The following is a 21,890-nucleotide window of genomic DNA, read 5'->3' on the forward strand; positions in this document are numbered from 1 at the left end:
AGTTGAGGGTGCACTGAACACGCGCCGGGGATAGAGGAACGCAGGTGCATATAATGGCGTTAGACGAATGCGAACAGCGATTAATGCGCAATAGCAATCCTTCGGATTAAACGGGCTTTGACTCACGAACCGAGAAGAATAATATTGAATTTAACGGCACGTAGGCCACTAATATAATAATATTATATAATATTATGTAAATAAATAGTACTATATTATGTTGTATCGTGTACATTATACATCGTGTACGAAAAGCGTCTTTGTCGGACCAAAAACGTTACGTCTACATCGCACGCGATACGCGATGTTATTATAAATTATAATACATCTATAATATTATCATCATCATTATTATTATTTTGCGTGGGTGGCGGAGTAGGAGGTACCTCTACTCGCGTATCAGATAAACGGGAACAAAGTTTTCGGTTGCGGACGACGTATACACATACGCAGCGCACAAAGAACTCCGACGACGATGTGAGCGTATACACACGACGATAAAGTCGCGCCCGCGCGCTTGTTCGCGTATAATAATATATATAATAATGAAATGTCTCGTACAGGAACACAGTATGACTTACGAGCAATTTATTCCGTCCCCAGACCGTCGGCAGACCTGCACCCTCTCCTGCTCCGCAAAAAACCATTTCTCTACCCCCGTCGGCCCATCAGTCGCAGCAGCGTGTATATAATATATACGAGTGTGTGGGTGGACGGAAGTGTGTGTGTGGGTGTGGGTGTGCGTGTAGGGTGGGGAACGTCGAAAGTTTATAAACTTCCGAGTCGCTCGTTGTTCGTCTAAAACATATAATACGTACAATACGCCGACGATAACACAATGCGTGTGTATGATTTTTAATACACGCGCGCTCAGTATTTATTGTGTGCAAAATAAACGCAGTCGGGTCGTCGGTGTCTGCGCACGCGCGCGAGTTTGTGTATAATTCGTATAGGTGTTATAAATAACATGTATTATTATTATAAAGAGGCGTGCGAGTTTTTAATTATTATAAAACGCAGACTAAGCACACGACCCAAGGAACTAAACGAATAATAACAATAATAATACATGTAGGTGCCTACGAAGCACCACTATACCACTATACAGTACGAAAAACATTACGGTTTTCCGATGAGTTGTATAGCTGCTGTGTTTCGTCCGAGTAAAAAACACGTCGATTATACATCATCGAATCATTGTCTGTGACAGCTGTTCCCCATGAGTTCATTTTTTTTTAAGCAAAAACAAAACGTTTCCTCATGTCAACCCACTCCATTACATCCCTAATAATCGTATGTTATCATTATTCATACCATGATGTCTAACAACACCACCACTCTCACAATCTTATCATTATAATCTTTTGGAATTTTACTGACCAATAGACGGACGAGAGGACAGTTGGCACTAAAAATTGTACCGTGTTAAATATACCCGTATTTAAATCGAGTTTTATTAAAGCAGCGAAGAATCTATTGATTTTATAAGGATGTTTGCGTAGACAGTATATACTAAACACACACATATATTTAAGTGTAATATAATATATTGATAAATAATTTTTCAATGTATCTATATTTTAAATTATATTTTTTTTCTAGGAATATTTATATAGATATACCGTAGTAAGGAATAATAATACTTATATAGCCATATAGGTAGTATAAGGTAGTAAGTTAAAGAAAAAATATACATTTGATTTCGTTTCAGAATTAAAATAATAAAGCAAGAACAAAATTGTATTAAAATATATTTTAATACAACATATAATATTATTGCTTAACTGAAAAACGATTTTTTAAATGTACTTTAGTCAACTTTTTTTAGATATGGTCAATATGAAAAGATTTTGTATACATTAATTAAAATGAAAACATCCCCCATTCAACCTAGTCAATCTTAATACACTGTAGGTATTTTTCTCGACACACTTCAATGGTTCCAATTAGACTAACATGAAAAGGATTTAGTACTCAAAGATTGACGAAATAGACACAGAGTAAAATTTCAAAGCAATGGTCGTTCACCAATGACAAAACATCAAAGGATTTTTCAAAACATTCTTATTTATAATAGACTAAAATTTAATTAAAACATTTTTCGAATTATATTCGTCGAATAATTTGGATATTTTTACTTAAAATTGTATTCTTGTCTCCTTAAAATAAATTCTTAATGTAAATACAGTTTATTTTAGAACATTTTTATTACAAAAAATTAAATAGTTTGTTTTGTATAACAAGATGTTATCATAAAAAACAAATGGAATAATTATTTTAAGTTATATAAAATGGCATATAGATATAATATAAGTATTATGTTGAAATACTTGTGATGTGATAACTAAAATTATAATGGTTAGGTTACATCATAAATTTAAATCCTATCAGACGTTTCCAACACTATAATATAGGGTTGCATGCTTGTTGGCTATACGGGAAGTGTTATATTACACAAGAACGAAGCCCCAGTAGAGAACTATTGCTGGTAAGTTAATATTTTTATAAATTTAACTATTAATCGGCTAACGGAAAAAGTTTGTTGAAATAATAACTATTATAGGGACTTCAAAGTAAAATTCAAAAAAATTATGTAATTATGGTAAATACATGATTGGTGTGTAGTGCAATGATTTTATTTTCAGTAAGTGAGAATAAATAGTCACTAAGTTATCATAAAATTAATTAATTATACATGTTTTTTATGTATAACCTTTGATATAAGTATTTAAATTTCAAAAAAAAAAAAAAAACTCATAAATTAGTTTATACATTATATGCTATATTTAGTATGTTATGCATTTTAATATATACAAGTACGTATAAGTACTACATTTTTATTGTTATTTTACTAGTTTATTGTTTTGAAATATCTTTTATAGTTTATTTTAAATAAGAACTAACATTATATTACCTATCGAATTTAAAAATAAATCTATAAAAACCACTTATTCAGCACAAACTAAGCTTATATAAGAGGAGTAGTAATTTTTAAATCGAAATTAATTATTTATAAAATGTTAAATGTATTATTGTTTCAATAAAGTTATTATAACATTATTTAATACAATATATTCGTTATATGTTATGTATTTTTTAAAGCGTACACATCAAGTGTATAGGCATGCTTGAAGTTTAAATACGCAAGATACAAACAAACTGAGAGACTAGCCCTACATAAAGGTTAGAGGATGGTTTTGTAAAGGTCAATAAAACAAAACTTAATAGCTGTCATATTAGGCTAAAGTTCAAAACTCCAATGTCCCATTAAATTAAACAGTGTATATAGTGACTGGCAGAACAATGATTCACTCAAACCAGAGGCGTGTTGGAAATGAGTTGGCGGTGACAGCGACGGTGTCCATGAGGTCGTGTCGCAGTCGGATTATTTTCGTTCGTTTCCCAGTCATAACATTATTCGCCAGTATTAATTTTAGAAGAAGACGACGCAACGGAGAAGAAAAAATATCATATTAATTGTATCTCCTCTTGACAACAACCGGTGATTTATTATCAGCGACGGTCGTGTAATGTTCCGATGGAATTTATATTGCTCGGTAATAATTTCCGTTTTCGTGTCGTCTCGGCTCGCCAAAAAAAAATAATAATAATAATAATAAATAAATAAATAAAAGAAAAGAAAAGAAAAGAAACGAAATTCAAACTGCACGGCGGCGCTCACAAAAAAAGAATTATTAAGGGTTTAATTTATTAACAAGCAATTTCCACTTTCGTTACTCTGCCGAAGAAATAAATTGAAAGACGGCGGACTAGAACAATGTATACATATAATATATATGTATATTGTATACAGTGTTGTATACACATATAGCCATATAGGTATACGTATATATGATAAAACCTCTAAACAGAGGTGCTGGCTGGAGGCGCAGGGTACGCCGGCGATAAAAATTCCCAGCAATATGGTCATTGTGAATAAAACATCTGATATTAGACAAAAAAAAAAATACCATATTTGAATAACCTCTTGCGTGAAATTGAGGATAAATTACATTTAGAGCGTATACAAATGGAAAACCGTTGGTGTTTTTTTTCCTATTGTATAGTTAGGTTAGACGTACAAACCACGTACACACACACACACACACACACATTTTATATGTATGAATTTCTTGGTTTTTTTTTTTATTTCTATTAAACGAGAATACAACAAGTCATCTGGCTTTTGAACTTTTCAATAAAAGCAAGGTATCCAAGAAATCCACCTACAATATGTATGTTTGCCCGGCAGCATTTCAGAATATTGGCAATATGTGCAGGACGAACCGAAGTGCCTGCTTGCTCTCCTAAGCAGAAAACCCTTTTGCAAAATGTACACGAATAGTATTTGAATCTCGTTCAATTGTCTTTGTAAAGTGAAAAAATATATTTATACATAAATGTATTTACTTAAACTCTTTTTTTTCCATTCACATTACGAATGTCATTGTTTTTGAATAAATCACCTCACTTTGTAATAAAACAATTGCAGTATTACCTTTTAGAAAAATGCACCTATATTAAAAGTATATACATAGGTATATATATAAGGGTGAAATATAATAAGCGATTTAGTAGGATTTAAAATGAACAATACTTGAATTTTAATATTAATATTTTTAATTTTTATATAATATTATTCGATATAATATATATTATTATACCAGATACATTTGGATTTTTAACTTCAAACATAATTTTAATAAGAAAACTATAATTTTGTTCAATAGCTACCTATTCCTTCTTTATATTATATTATGTAGATGTTTAACATTTTTGAATTGAACGATATATCTATATAACTAAAAAATTTAGTCTGCGTTTTTCTTATCTACGAAAATATGACAAATAGGAAAATATAAATAATATATACCTATATATATTTATATATAGATATACATCGTTTTCAGTAGAAAGATCACTTTGGTTAAATAATTCATCCTTTTTCTTACTAAACAACATATCTCTTAGCTCGTCAAGTGTAAGTAACCCTTTGTACAGGTATTTCGTACATTTTTGTTATACATTATGTAAGGGAATGTGTGTAATATTATGATGCATGGCCAAAATATAGGGGGCATGTTAAAGACTTTGTATTCTCACTATATACCTAAATATACGTTACATTTCTGGTGAATTTCCAACCGTATTGCTATGGGTACCCAATATTATTGATTCATAGTGTTATACAACGATAAGAAATAATAATACGGTGCAAGAAAATCGGTTAAACTACACCTTTAAAAAGGTATATAATAAATATTTTGGTTTTACTTTAATGGACGCGTAAACATTAGTATACTGAAATGATGTATGTGATTATTTTAATGTACTATATTATTATGTATAGCGTCGTCCTAAATCGCAATTGTCCTAACTCCAAAAATGTCATTTTAGGATTATTTTATTTTTTTATAGATAAATTAATGCATTTTTTAAAATCATTATCACCTCGATTGGTTAATTATTTTTCCTTGAAATCAGCTGTTTAAAATTCTGAAGAAATTAGTTTTTAAAAAAGTTTGTTAAATTAATGAAATATTTTTAATCTCTCCAAAAAAGTTGTCATTTTGTAGTTAGAAAAATTTAGAAATAGGCTGACGTTAGCTGCAGCAAGTTTTGGATCTCAGTCTGATTCAAATTTAAATAATTATAATGTTAAAAATATTTTTAATATAATTCAACTAATTTATAACGACGAATTTCAATCATTATTTTGTAAAAATTATACAGGAGTGATGTACAAATAATAATAGATATATTTCTAAAAATCAAAAAACTTTATAATTTAGGTATTCAGAATATACTAAATAATTATAATATATGCTAAAATTATTATTAAAATGTATTATGATTGTTTATTATCTACTTATTCAATGTTATTCAAAGATTGTATAAACGGAAATTTGTATACATATATCTTTAGTTTCTTCATATTAGGTGTATAATATAGTATTTTATCTAAGAATATATTCAAATGTACTTAATTATTTCTTGGCTAATTTAACTAATCTCCTTGTGAGCATAAAAATATAATTATGAAAATAACGTTTAACAATGTTCCATAGATATCTGGTCCATATAATGGAAATAAGCTTTGACAAAAACTAACTCATACCAATAAATTAGTCAGGCGAGTAAACTGTTATTTGTTTTACAAACATACTATACTTGCCTGATCTTATTTTAGTATTCCGGGAAAAATGGTCTACTTAAAATGTATTTTCTTTAAGACATGTAATAAAAGAAAATTAAAAACAAAAGTTTTTCACTTACCTTCGGATGTGCCCGTCGTGGAAATGCCACTTTCGGATCAATCTGTAAAAAAAAAAACAAGGAATTCGTTAATAAATATACATAATTATCACATTAAATGTTATTATAAACAAACATCATTCCATAATGTAATAATCCATAAATTCAACGATCAACATAATATAAATTACTAATATCTTCAAATACTTTTTAATATTTTAAAGATTAAATGTATAGCTATAGAAAGCTATAAATAACAAATAAATACCTAATTTTAAGACAATAATTATATTAATAATAATAATTTTTTAAAACGAATTTATATTTAAAATAGTATTGAGTAAAATCGAAATAGTCTAGTACTTAAATCGTTTTTTCTTGCAATCAAAACTAATAAATATTTATTACGAGCAAATAACTTAAGTCGTATGCAATATAAAATGGTAATTGTGTGAGAATAAATTTATGAAGCTAAAATAAAATGCCGTGTATTTAGATGCGGAAGAGATCACTTTAGGCTCAGACATCAGTTATGAACCCATTAGGTTAATATTAAGAAATAATATACAAAAATCCGAGGGAATAAGTTTTAAACCACTTCCACGGATTTCCCGTTACAACCTTTTAATCAATTGTGTTTGAACAACTCGAGAGCATACGAAAGTCTCCGCAGTTTCCATAGGCCTATCAAGACAAGTATATGCGAACCAGAAGAAGAGGATTTGAAAAACTCAGAGATAACTAGTTAAAACCGTCACAAAAAGACTAGTTTAATAATTGGAAAACTGGCATACACAAAGGGGCTGGGAAATACGTGACTTCTGTGAATGACAGCAACTTTTCACCGGTGTTCATCACTGATAACAACTTTCTAGAATATATCCGATTACGGAAGCCGATGTGGAATTAATACGGACGTCTTTGGAAAGACTATCGGTGATTATCCGACGCAATCTCATTGGTAGAAGCCGCCACTGTCGCCGTCTTTCTCATATTCTATCAACGGTGGCGGCGGTAAACGATCGCTTTTTTCTTTCTTTTTGTAATGAGTCGAAAGACCTTTAACAATTTTGTGCAAGGATGGGCGTTGGGAGTGTTGTTCACCGTGACTTGATTGCGTCCTTTATGTTGAACCCAACCGGAAGTAAATAACTGACATCCGGGCGTGGTGCATCGGAAACGCGCCCGCGGGATTAAAGCGATAAAAAAAATCCGTATCCGACCAAAACGAAATGTGCACAAAAGGATCAGGACAATTCGCGATCGGAAACAATTCGAACACCAGTGCATAAAGACATTTCAATCATTTTAATTCATTTCGTAGAAAAAAGTGTATAAAATTTCCCAAAATAAAGCATAATTATTATTATATTATAAAGGAAAGCAAAGCTATAATAATTATAAAATATGCATACTATGTATTTATTAATTCATAGCTTATTTACATTTATATTTTATTAATAATTGTATACATCTTAAAACTAATTAATATTTCAAGTTGTATTTATCATTAATTTACCTATTATACACAAAAAAATGTATTACGTCTGTTATATTTTATTATTTAAATTTTTTGTTTTATTACAGATGAACCCAAAATAAATCTTATATTATTAAATGTATTTTTTTTTAAATTATTTAGTTATCTTTTATCTACATTTTAATGATTAATTACCAAATATAATAATATACAGCACAGCAGTATTATTATAATGTTAAAATATAAATATTTTAAAGGTATATTATTTTATCGTTTAAATCGTCGTATTTATTTTAGAATTATAACTTGTATTATAACAAGTAGTTACTATGATTAGGATGATATATTATACTGTTATATACTTATATGTCTAATTTTGACCAAAACAGCTCGTGAGTTATAGTCGTTAAAAGTTTGGTAGCTAAGTTAAAAACGTTCACAGATAAAACACAAATATCTGTTTTACTGTTTTAGTTATTTCTGATAAACGTCAAAAAGTAACTGTTTGATCAGAATAGTTTTTATTTGTTTTATGTAATATTTAAATTTAAGGTTAAACTATAAATTATTCTTAAAATACGAAAAATACGGGAAATCTATTGTTGTTTTTATTCAATTCTATTTATTATTCTAATCATATTAATTGTATAATTTTAATACCCATACAAACATTTTGTCAAAATTATTTATTTAGCATTTGTTAAATTTAAATTAAATTAAACAAAACACTTATTACAAACTTAGTATTGGAAAATATATTTATATTTATATTTTGTATGTATATTATACACTATTATCAAACATATTATATTAATGAATAGGTAAAAAAGATTCGATGATAAATACACAAGCAATATCTAAAAGAATAATTATTATAGGGAAAGAGAAAAAGCTTTGGTTTACCGTTATTACGGTAAAGTTCTTAAAAATAAAAAATAAATCGTCCGGGGTAGAGGGCGTAATGAACTTATTTGAAATGACTCGTTCAAGTGGGCCACGTCGAAATAACTGACAAAAGAAAATTTCCCTCGATGTCTACACAAGTGGGCACTTGAAAGCTGTGTCTTTGGGCACCAAGTGGATTTTTCTCAGTACCAACCTATTCTCTAATATCCATGGCATTTCAGAGATTTTTTTTATGCATTACCCATTGGAAATTTTTTTTAAAGCGACAACGTCAAGTTCCGCCCTACTTTATGGAAGCATATAATATATATATATATATATATATAAATACATGCATACATACATACATAAAAAAAAAGGCGACGACAGAGAGTACTCGACCTGTGGCTATGGCAACACCCTCTACTCTGAAGCATGGCAGTGTGCGTACGCTCTCTCAATTGTTCCATGGCTCAAACTGAACAGACAGAGACAGATAGAGAGAGAAAGAAAGCAAAGTTGTCGAGTCGGCAGTATTGTCAAGTGTGCATGTCTAGTTATGCACGTTATAAAGGCTATGCTGTATACTCGAACAAAAGGTCTCATCTAGCATATATGCATAATATGCATGTTCATGATGAGTGTGTGTGTGCTTAGTGCGTGTACATGTTCGTACAAATATGTATGTAGAGGAAGGGGGGTACGATTTTTCGTTATGCTATATACTACCCGAGCCAATGTCATTGCATCAGTGTCTCATTACCCGGGTCGCTGGAACACTACATGTAAAAACTGCGAACCCACTAATCTGTTGTACAACCACACATGTTTGTAAATGTCACGTTTCCACTCCAAAATAATAATAAGTTCTAGTAGGTTATCTCCTTTTTTCCTGTTCCCTGTTCTGCATTTACACAATATTCGATATTTGTATTATCAAAAATAGCACAACTGAGTGATTTTAAATTTATCAAAAATACATTTTGAAATAGAAAAATAAAATAATTATTGTTGTAACAAATATTCATAATATATATGAATGACGAATGTAGCTGCTCCAGTTTATTAATGAAAACGTTTTAATCCGTCCTTCATAAAATTATATTTTATTGGAAATAATACTTTATTCACCTATACAATCGAGTAGGTACAAATCTTAAATCAACAAAAGAAGGCATTTAACTTGATTGGTCAGTATTTTATTTGCATTCTTATATAAATTTATAATAAAAGTCGTTATTAGAACAGCTGTAGACCTACATGTTAAGGAAATCAATAAAACTTCTGAAATAGAAAGTTTTTGTAAAAAATATAGTTATAGTCTAGTTTTTTAAAGAAAATATTTTCACTACCATTGAATGGATAATATTTTATATATTTTAATCTATTACGAGTTTTAATGTAATGAACAATATATTTTTGTTATTATATAACATTAAATGTATTTATTTAATATTTTAAACACTTTGCAAAATGTTTTTAAGTTGTACTGCTTAACTTTTTCATATAGTGCCTAATAAGATGAATCATTTTTTCAAGATGTTACTTTGGGTTTGTTAAAAGTTTAAACAACATTAGTTTTATTTGAAAAATAAGAGAAAAAATATGAATAGTGACGAAATTATATTTTATATTATAAAATATAATGTTAGGTAAACTACACATAAAAAGTTTTCATAAGTTTTAATTTAAATACTTATATTTTAATGATTTTTAGGTTAGGCAAAAAAAATAATAATTTTGAATCTCTGGAAGTATAATACTATACTTAAAATAAATATTTATTATTCTTAAAAATAAATGTTTTAATTATTTTAATTAGTCTGAATAATACATAATTCAATATATAATCTAAATAAATTGTATTTTCAAAGTTATTATAATATATTTCTTTTTAAAACACATTAATATAACTTAATTATTAAAAGTAAAGTAATATTATCATATACGTATTTGTGAAATGCATCACAATTTATATTTGTTTACATTTATAGTTTTTAGTACATTTTGATTCATCTAAATATGATAAAATCTTATTATATGATTTATTAGATAAAAAAATAAGGTTTATTATAAGCTATATTGTTCTAAGAGTTTATGACAACACGACTAGGTTTTATCTTGAAATATACTAAAAGGATTGAACCAACTTTTCAATAAGCCAACATATAGTTGGTACCAATCTTAAAAATAAACATTGCCTAAAATTACCTTTTCAGTTTTACCTTATAAAACCCAATTGTATACTGAAAAATAACAGATATTTATCTCCAACTATTTTACTTTGGTGAAACTTTATACTTATCATTAAAAATAAATGAATCATAAAATTGTTTTAATTAATATTGTATAATGATTTATTAATGTTATTAAAATACTGTTATTTAATATAAAGAATTAAACAAGTATTTAAAATGATAAATACTCAAATTTAATTTAAATTATTAGTCAGTATAAAATATATATAATTAAAAACGTATTAAAGATTTAAGTTAATATAAGTTATTTACATAAATACTATAATAATTTTCAGTTTATGCGGCCTCAAAAATAATGTAATCATTATAATAATCATATTTATTTAGTACACTAACAAAGATGTAAGCAAATATTCTGTTTATATTTTATATTACTTATAATTTTTAAATTGAATAAACTATGAAAATAATTTATTTCTTACAAATTATACAATAACCTAACTAAACAAAAAAAATTAATTAATCATATTTTATAAATTGGATTTATACCGAGAAGTTCAGAAATCCTTAAAATTTATTAATATTCACTAATTTTAAAATAAAACTTTTCTATTACTATTTGTCATTATCAATACTTAAAGAATAAAAAAACTATCACAGTATTATGATTAGGAAGGTTAAAAATAGAGAACGATTGTACAATAAATTATGTTTTGCAGTCAGATATGACATGACACTTGGTTCAAAAAAAAAAAGAAAAAATAGGTAACTCACAACATTTACCTTCTAAGTCCGAAATAATAATATCATGAATGGTTGGTCGAGATATAACCTATCCCCCCTTCCGACAGTCTGTGGCAGCAATGGTATTCGCAGTGACCGTATTAAAACCTGGTTACCAGCACGGTGCGTGCGCGCAACTATACACACTATCGCTACCGCTGTTGGTGGTATATAATAATTCAAAATGAAATATGACCTTAAAGCGTTTTGCGAGTGGATCGTTTTAAGGTAGGTATAAGTATTATATAGGTGTGTTGTGCAAGTGTATATGTGTGTGTTTTGTATTATATTATATATAGTATAGTGGTGTTTGGCGAACAGAGGAAGAGGTAGCGGAGACGCACAATATGTGTGCTCTGCTGAAAGTTCGCGCCGAAAAATGAGAAAATATCGCACGACATCGGATATGGGCTTTTTATAATGTACCTACCACCTCATCGTCGTGGACATGTCCTTTTTGATGGCGTGCTCTAAGTGTTTTTAGCCTACATGGGGATCATAATTATTTAAGGACAAAAAATATAAATTTGAATTTTTTTAAATATTATTTGATCATAAAACATTATAATATCCAACAAGAAAATATGTGTTTACTCCACAATGACGATAAGATGATAACAATGGAAATGGACGTTGATTCTTATTTGTATACATTCCTATTCTGTCGCAGTGTTATTTTATTTACCATATACAAAATCTTCATGCAACGTATATCAAATGTTTTGAACTGTTTTGAAGTAAACCAACTGTGTGTACGAATTATTAACAACAAAATAGCTACATTTGTAGTGAATACGACCGTAGTCGAATGGTTACAGTCAAACGTTGGGTTAAACAAAACATACACGGGCGATGTATAGGCCCACTATTTCAAGTTGTTTGTTAAAATTCAAAAACAATAATTGAATGTTTTTTTTTTAACATTTAGTGTTATAGCTCTTATATCAACTTTATTCAATCATCACACGCATTATGTGTTATATATATTAATATTTGTTTATTGGTAGGTATTTGATATTTTTATTTTTATTTTAATGCTACGCAAACATTGATTATCGTTTTTATTTTGGTTGCGCGTGTCTAGTAAACCGTGAAAAAGCCCACATAGATTATTGTTGTTATTTATCGCAGCTTGATAAAACAATTTGAATAATGCACGCAGTATTACCGGTAATTAATTAAATTAATGCCAACATCACCTTGAGCTACCGTAACACCACCGTGCGTTCCTACATTAATTACCTGAATTTATGGTTCCAACTCGTGTAAACAATGGAAAACGGTTTTCGAGTATTAATAATACTGATTTTACCAATGAAGTTTTAACAGATCAATTTAGTATAGTTCTTCTTTTCACGGTATTATTACATTTTTTTTTTTTTTAATATTTTATTTCTAATTAAATATTTTGTCATTGTGATCATAAATTAACAACAACAAAAAAACTCATGCCCGTCAAACATTTACATACAAATCTTGAGTTATCGGTAATCTGTTATTAATTATTATCGATCACGTTATATTCTGTAAATTTTAAATGGTGTATCGTTTATTCATATGGACTGAAAAGCGAATGCCTAGGCCATTGGCTTTGAAAGTTAGTTATTAATTCTGATCGCATTCGAATAAGGACTAACGCAGAAAAAGTTAATTTTCCTTCACTAATACTTAACTGTGAAACTTTGCGTAGGTAAGAAAAAAAAGGAAAATTGTATGAAGTTTTCTTCATCTAGATTAAAAGAGCACGTAGGATTTGTATTTATTTATTTAATTTAAGTTTAATTTTGTCATTCAGCTTATTACGACGAATAACTAAGAGACAACATAGAATAGTGTCAAAAAATATTTTTTTTCTCATTGGTAAGAATTAACTCTGATTGTTGTCGCAATGTTGTTAAAACTATAGTGGTCGTAAATTCTTTGGCGAAACGTGGCTTGTTGTCGACAAGAATCAACCACATCGTTGTCATCAGATTTTGGGTGAACTACTTGAAAAGGAGGACTGAGGATTTTAAGGTTAAACCAAAATTACAAAACAAAAAACAACCATTTAATATAATAGTCCTAAAAACGTAACAATACAAGCGCGCGCGCACATACATACACACGCACGCACACGCACACAAACGCACGTACAATTATACGTAAGCGTGATGTTTGAACACTACTTAAAAGGATCTCTACTCCAAAAGCAAAGTTAAATGAACTACAGTTATATACGGAAATAAAAGGCACTTTTAGTAGCACAACTGCCGTCGTATTGATTACAAGGCAAAGCACATAGGCAATTTGGATGCGATCATGCATGGAATGCCATCACACTTAAGTATTTTAAAACCACGATATTGATGATAGTGGTCAGTCGTAGATCGTATACGATATACGTATGGAAAATGTGTGAGATCAGTTGATAATGAACGTTTGAAATTCTTAGATGTTAGAAACCTTTTTCGTAATAAGATAATGAATGCTGAGATACACACGGTTTATAATATTATCATTTTTATTTATTTAGATAAATTATTGATAAGAAAAATAAGAATCGGAAAAAATAAACCAGATAACAATTGTACTTAATAAAATACTGAAGAAATTTGTAAATTTTACCATATCATATGATTAATCTTAATCGAAAATTGTAAATATCGGTAAACTGTTTAATTATTATATATTGTACAATTTTTCAATATCTAATTTCAGTTATTAAGTAAATGTAGGCTAAAAACCTTTATATATATATATATATATAAACAATAGATAGTTTAAACAATTTATATAAATAAAACATATTATATTTTAATATACTTTTAAAAATTTAACACATAGTTATATTGATACAACAATATTATACAGTAGAAGAAAATCTCCATACAGAAAAGGAAAAAATGTTTACAATTTATTTTAATTTATCATATGATATTTCGAATTTAAAAAATACAAAATAAAATGATTTCTCAAACTTAATGCTACAATCGATGTAAAAAGTATAGTATTTATTTAGTATTGCACTTTTGATTCCAATTCTAATTAATCCACTTGCTGAACAATTTAAACGTTTGAATTATTTTACCCAGATATTATGAAATTACATTGGTAATTAACAAACAAACAAAATCAACAAACATTTAGATTAATGTAAGTAGTATTAATTTAAATTATTTAAATTAGTATTTTGTTAGTATTAGTTCATTTCAATATAAAAAAGTATAAAAATTCCTACATAATCTAATACTTGTGATAAATATATTTTGTTTTATTTTTTATTTATCTTAACATAACAAATGTTATTAGGTTAGAATCAAACTATTTTTTCTGGACGATTTATCTCAAATGTGCAGACTTTCAAAGTTTTTAATTAATTAATAATAAACAAGTAAAAGGCAGAAAACTAAGATACAACTGAACATTGACAGAACATTAAGCTGTATAAATCATCACGTATAAATATTGAAAAGCATTGAGCTTCACGTTACAAGTTAAATTAACTTAGTAAACGCATGAAAAATGTTTATTTTTGTAAAATGAAATCGATTTTGTCGAATTAAATTAAGTTAATAGGTTTTATTTACATAAAAAGATAAGTTCTCGAAAAAGGGAAGCCATTTAGATTTTAAGTACTATATTTTTTTTAACTTATATATGTATAACAGAACATTTATTTAGGATACATAATAACCATATAATTATTGTTCGTAGATTTAATTGATATTCATTTTGCAATTTGAGTGGATTAATAAATAAAAATGACGATGAAAAAAAATAAGTTATGAAATTATTTTGTTTATTTAAAACACTGGTACCTATTGTAAAAAATGTTTATATTTTTTAATAGTTACTAGTTTAGAGACTGAAATAGCTCAATAATTTATTATAAACACTGCACAATATTAATAAGCAAATTTTATGATTCTTCAAATGTACGTTTTGCAAAAAAAAAAAGTAAAAGAAATGTTCAATAAGATAATTATTATGGGGAAGATGATTTGTAGCTGAATCGCACAATCGGCATATATTGTTTATATTATTTTACTCTCAGATGACGTATTTACTATAATATGTTCAGCATAATACATAAACATATGTATCTATGCGCAAACTTTATCAGCTTCTGAAGATGATATGCTACGGTAGTACAACGCGTGGTTTAAGTTTTGTGTTTATTAAATATTATAATTTACAACAATGCGATAATACTATACGAATAAGTATCCGTATTCAGTTCGTAAATGATGACTAAGCAAATTATAAAATATATATATTATTTATTACTGAAATTATTACACTACTTTGTCTTATAAATAATTACAATATGTCATCTATGGAGTAAATAATAATCATATCATATTTTAACTATAATATTTATCATAGTAAATCAAAAAAATAAAAAATGTATTATTAAAATTATCATACCGTTAATTATAACCCGCCCGACGCCTGTCCTCTAGCTCTAAAAAAAAGATCATAGACAGCCGCCACTCGATTACTCCTTTGGCGTACCACTAATAATGAATAACAATGACATTTTTTGCTGTTCCTTTTACCATACCAAAAATGCACGTTGCACGTGCTCAGGGTTGAAGATTACGCACTTCACAACGTGCAGGGGAACGACTCATTTATACGTAATATAGGGTTAAGCCTATATAATATTTATGGTGTTTTACAATGGACATCAGGTTCGTACGTTGTATATGAATTATTCAAGTGTAATACTAATTACTTTTAATTTCAAAAGTATTACTACTGTTGCAGCTATACTGTGATGTTAGCCAGACGCGATGTAAGTTTCTCAGGTATGACGGTATAATAATAACTAATTTGATTATTCTCATAAAATGTTAAGGCACATATTTTAAGGGTTAGATAAGAAGAAAAATGAAGAACTTTCAAAAAATTGTAAAGGTACCCGTACAAAAGCTTCAATGTATATGAGAGAGAAATAATCATTTTCTTTCGTCAATACCACAGCCGTTACCGGAGAATCAAAATCACTTGAATTTGCGTTCAAACGCAGTAGATACCGCCCTCACTGAATCCCCATCAACTAGGGTCGAAGGTTCACCTAACACAAACGTAAACACTTCAGAGTTTCCATCCTCGAACAGAAAGTTTTTTTATGAAAATACAACGAACCAACATCACCGCATTAACAATGGAATTTTTACATCTCAGCTAATATCTTTACACCGTTTATATTATACTTTTTCACCAATCTTATTTCACCTTCTTTACTATACTTACCAACTATAATAGTTGTTATTTTTTTTTTTTATGTATTTTGTGTCGCGCTGCAGCACCTAATCAACCTCTATTGTAGTAAAACTTTCTGATTATTCATTGGTATCATTTAGTTAACTATCATAATAAAAGTTTTGTGTTATAATATTTATTTGTATAAAATATGCAGTAAGTGCATATTATGTATTTGTTGAAATAAGAATCCCGAAAATTTAAATTAATCGTTTAAGTAATATAATAGTTTATTAAACAAAGTATATAGTACACGAAAACGTTCATAGTTAAAAGATAATAATACGTAATGAATCATATTTATAGTAATACAATGTGAAAAATTGTTTAATTGATATAATACTGTTTTAAAACTTTTTTAATAAGTAATAGAAATATAACGTAGTATGTAATATACATCAGTAAAACAAGTATTCAATTAGTATTTTAAGGGGTTTTTAACCATATTTTCAAAATAATTTTTACAACGTAATATATATGTAACAGTTTTAAGATAAAGCAATAAATTGCAATAGCAGTGGAATTTTTGGAAAAAGCGAGTTAAACCGGGATTGCATATAATCTCGTGCGACCCGCTAAAACTAAAATATCTTATTATTAACGGAGTATAATATTCATTAGAAATTTTCACAATAATTATGGTGTTGGTTCCTTCAAGAAATCCCACAGTGGTATGATGATAATTTGTACTGGTAGCCAAACCATTGTTTATATTAATATGATCATAAGCGCATTCGTTTAAAAAAAAACAACAAAAAATCACATTTTTTACACTGCAATACATATTGGTTTCACAGATTGTATATGGCATATCATATAATATTGTTTTTCAGTCAACCTTAACGACAAAATAATTGTTTATGGAATTTCGTATCACGAGATGACGTAGGACGAAAATGCGCATAAAATAGTAAATAGCGTCGTCGTTGCCACGTCGACCTCATATGATAGAGGAGTAAAGGGGGCATTAGAGTAGACAACAACGAATTAGAGCCACCGAACCGCCCTAACCCTTTTACCCCCTCCATATGTTCCAACTACCTCGCAACTCCACCACCACTATCACAACCATTACTGCAGGAGAATCGTTTATCAAGCAATTAAGAAGTGGATACGCGGGTTATCCTGATGGAAGAGCTTGCGGCGGACAGGTCTCGGGACCTAGGTCATAGGACTGGGTGAGTAGAAGGGAGTGCACCGGAATAGTGGTATGAAGCAGGATGGTGGGGTGGTAATATGGTCTGCGGGGAGATGGGTGGCCAGAAGCCAGTTGTCGGGGGTGATTTATTATTCCGCTAATGATTGCGTAACAAACTAGACGCGCGCGCGAGCGATTTAATCGTAGGCTTTTCCTGTGCTTTTCACCCCCTCCACCGTCTCGGTAAAACTTTAACAACCCCCTTACTTCCCACCGTACTACGTCACGCCGATCCGGATCTCGCCGTCTCCCAAATTTATGAAATTATTACACACTCTCCGATCACTCTAGCAGTCTCTATTTTATGTAGATTGGCGGGATGGTAGCGATGGCAGTGGTGTCGGTTTCCCTCGCGGTAATTGTGAATTAATTTTGAAAAACCATTGAACCGATTAATTGCTTGAATAACGCTCATGCGAGATCATCGCTTTATACAACGTCGATGGCGAACGAATTGTCACAAAATATATTATTACAATAATTATTAACGATGATTTTTATTGCGATAGATTTTATTACAGTATCGTTAAGAATACATTCCTGTTATAAACAATTATATCTCATTGCAAAATAGCAAAAAAAAAAAATATATATACATCTTAACCATTTTCAGAAAGAATGCTTAAGTATACGTAAAATTAATAAAAATAATTATTAGTATTAATATAATAATATGAGATAGATATCTATCTTTTTCATTGAAAATAGAACATTAATGTAGGTAATATTATGGGAATTGTATTTTTTTATTATTATAAGTTCTTTATATTAACAATATATGGTTTTTTACTTTTTACAATTTACATTTTATAGTAACTCCTATTTCAAAAATTTAAAAGATTTAACAGAAAAGTATTAACAATTTATCATATTTTCAATAAAACTGAAACCAAAAAAAAAAAAAAATGTTTATTCAGCGTTTACGCTTAGTGGGGTTTTGGACCGCACAAGTTGAATAATTAATTTAAAAATATAATTTGAATAAATTTAATAAATAACAATGTAAATGCAATTAATTATATAGTTTTTCAACCATATGCTTTTATTCACATGTTTTTTTGACATAGTTAATTTAATTTCGTAGTTTATACAATTTGTATAGTCTTTTTTTCGATGTAATTAATCATTTAATATATTTTATTATTATACTACATTACTGATAATTTTAGGTTATTTTAACAAAATTGATTGACTAGAAAATAATTGTTTTATGATATTTTTATTATTATTTGATTAATTTATAGGTATAATATATATTTATATAAGATTATACAATTTTAACCCTTTAAAGCATATCAAAGATAATAATCAAGAATTTATAATATAATAAAGTTCATAGGTCGAATACGAAAAAACTTGTGTAGTACCTAGGTACCTATAATATTATGTTTGTTAATTGTTATATTATAGAAGTTTAATAAAATACCATTAACTACAAAAAGTTTCAAATGATTATACACACAGTACCACAGTAAGAGAATTCAAGAGTAATTAAATAAATACTTGAGTTAAACATCTTTTTTTCAATATTGATTCACATGTACTATAAATAATATTAAAATACACAGTTTCTATAGACTGTGGAGTGATATATTAATTAATAAGTAATTTAAAATTGTTTTATTTTGTTTGTACAGAAAACCTATATCCATTTACTTTTTTAAATTTAATAGAGAGTTGTCTGTCTTATTTTTCAAATTTTTTTCAATAGATATTCGAATCTACCTATCCGTATATTGCTTACTCTAATACACCTATTTTTACTAAAACTACTATAAGAAAGTTCTATTAGAGATTTTTAAACAGGTAATATAATACCTGCCAGAGATAAAGAAGTTATTTGCATTAAAAGAAAAGAAAACTATCTAATAAACAACCCTGCTATAGTTGTAAACATACAACAATTCGAACGCTTCTCATTTGAAAGTATAGCGCACAAACCATTATTTGGGTAATGTATATATTTCTACCTAGATAATTGCTAGCACTACACATTCGAACGTAAAAGCACACTACTGCCGGGCACCTCTTTGTATCGCTTTGGAAAGGTTAAAAGGTTTTTTGTTACGATGCATTTATCCGTTTAAATATGTTTCAAATACGTTTTACAGTAACGATACTTTTCCATTTCTCTCTCTCACTCCTTCTCTCTTATTCTACTCCATCACTCTCGCACTAACGCTCTCGACCGTTTTTATTATACTTGAGACAGTTTTTTTTTCTTTATCCATGTATTTTTTATTTTTTTTGCACACCCCTGCGTTAGGGTACCCTGTTTTATTTTAAACGTCAATTTCAATGGCTGAACCATAAATTAGAGAACGGAGAACAATGAGAAAACGAACCGTGCACAAAACCTTTTACCAACGTGCAGCGCAGCGATGGTTTGAAAAGCGATGCGCGTTGAACTTGGTCAAGTGGATGGAAGGACGTGATGAGGACGAGTAGGACGACAGGGGGAATTAGGGTAGAGGGGTCGGAGGCAAATTGATCGGTGCCTCCGCAGGGGGCTCATGTAAAGTTTTACTTTTGGCTCCCCAAAAGTTAGACACCTAAAAAGCGTTTCAAGTAACGGCCGCCACGCTACCACTACTACCGCTACCGCCACTATATCGCACCCGGGTGACAAATGACACGAAAAGGGACCCAAAGGAAAACGGCTGCTTTTTTTCAATCACGCTGCCGCTGCACCGGCTATTATTGCATACCCGTTATTTATGTCGGATCCCTGGCCGAGACCATAACTCGCGGAATTCGGGCCCGAAAAGTTTCGCTTACCCTAACTGAAATTGTATAGAAAATGCCGGTTGGACCAAATAAACGACGTGTACTTTTTTTTTGTCGGTCGCCGTCGCCGCCGGCAATTCAATTTACTAAAAACTGGCGAGGCATCTCTACATATAATACATAACTGCACTTTTCAAACCGTTTCACGGTCGACGATAAATTAATGGCAAACGGGATTAAATGTCCGAAATAATAGTTTTTTTTTTTCAAAAACTTTGTTGATGAATTAATCGGTTTACTCTAGTGGTGCTGACGGAAAGTTGAACAAAAAATAGTGAGTATTTTGTCATAAAAAAAATAATAACTTTTCATAAGTTATCAAAATAATATTATATATTATTATATATATACAAAACAATTTTTCTTTGTTCATTTTAAAAAAATCTCAAGTATTTCAATTCAGGAATTACATATATATGTAAATGCATAAAACCCAGGAAAAAAATGTTTAACCGTTTTTTGGTATTTTGCTGTTTACATTCAATTGTATAATACTGTAGCTAACGCACATACTCAAATTATTTTACATCCACGAATTCCAATGGGCAAGAATTCCAGACGAAGTTTTTGATTTTTTTTTTTATATAGTTTGAAAATATTCATATCTTTGAGTACCTATAGTATATAAATTACTCATAATAATACATATTTCACTACTGGAATACAATTTTGTTTTTATAAATTATTATAGTTTATTCCAGTTTGTGTTTGAAACAATAAAAATATTAATCTATATTATTATATTATGTAGTATAATAAGTAAATATCTCGTGTGTTTAAAGTTATTTAGGCATATTTTGAAAATTAAAATTAAAATACGTTATATATATTAATATATTAAGTAAAAATTGGTATAATTAAATAAGTATTTATGACGAAACGTATTCTGTGTTACAAAATATAAGAAAAAAACAATAAAAGCCGTAAAAACCCTATATAATATCAAGTTTATTAAAAGCGTAAATTGAAATGGGATTGGAAATTGACAAAAATTATTTCATGGGTAAAAGTATCTAGAAGAAGGATGTAAAATTTATAACAAGTGACAAATTAC

The 21,890-nt window shown here is 28.8% G+C and overlaps 1 protein-coding gene across 8 annotated transcripts in view; it reads right to left on the minus strand.

Annotated features, from left to right (window-relative positions):
• Positions 1-21,890, minus strand: part of LOC114131383 (RNA-binding protein Musashi homolog Rbp6) — a 368,433-nt gene that overhangs the window by 124,659 nt on the left and 221,884 nt on the right. For all 8 annotated transcript variants that reach the window (XM_050198728.1, XM_050198726.1, XM_050198727.1 and 5 more), the window contains one exon: positions 6,277-6,318. In XM_050198728.1, coding sequence (XP_050054685.1) covers positions 6,277-6,318 — 42 coding nt within the window. The remainder of the gene's footprint in view (positions 1-6,276; positions 6,319-21,890) is intronic.

The sequence above is a fragment of the Aphis gossypii genome, chromosome 1, assembly GCF_020184175.1.
Source record: "Aphis gossypii isolate Hap1 chromosome 1, ASM2018417v2, whole genome shotgun sequence".
Classification (NCBI taxonomy): Eukaryota; Metazoa; Arthropoda; class Insecta; order Hemiptera; family Aphididae; genus Aphis; species Aphis gossypii.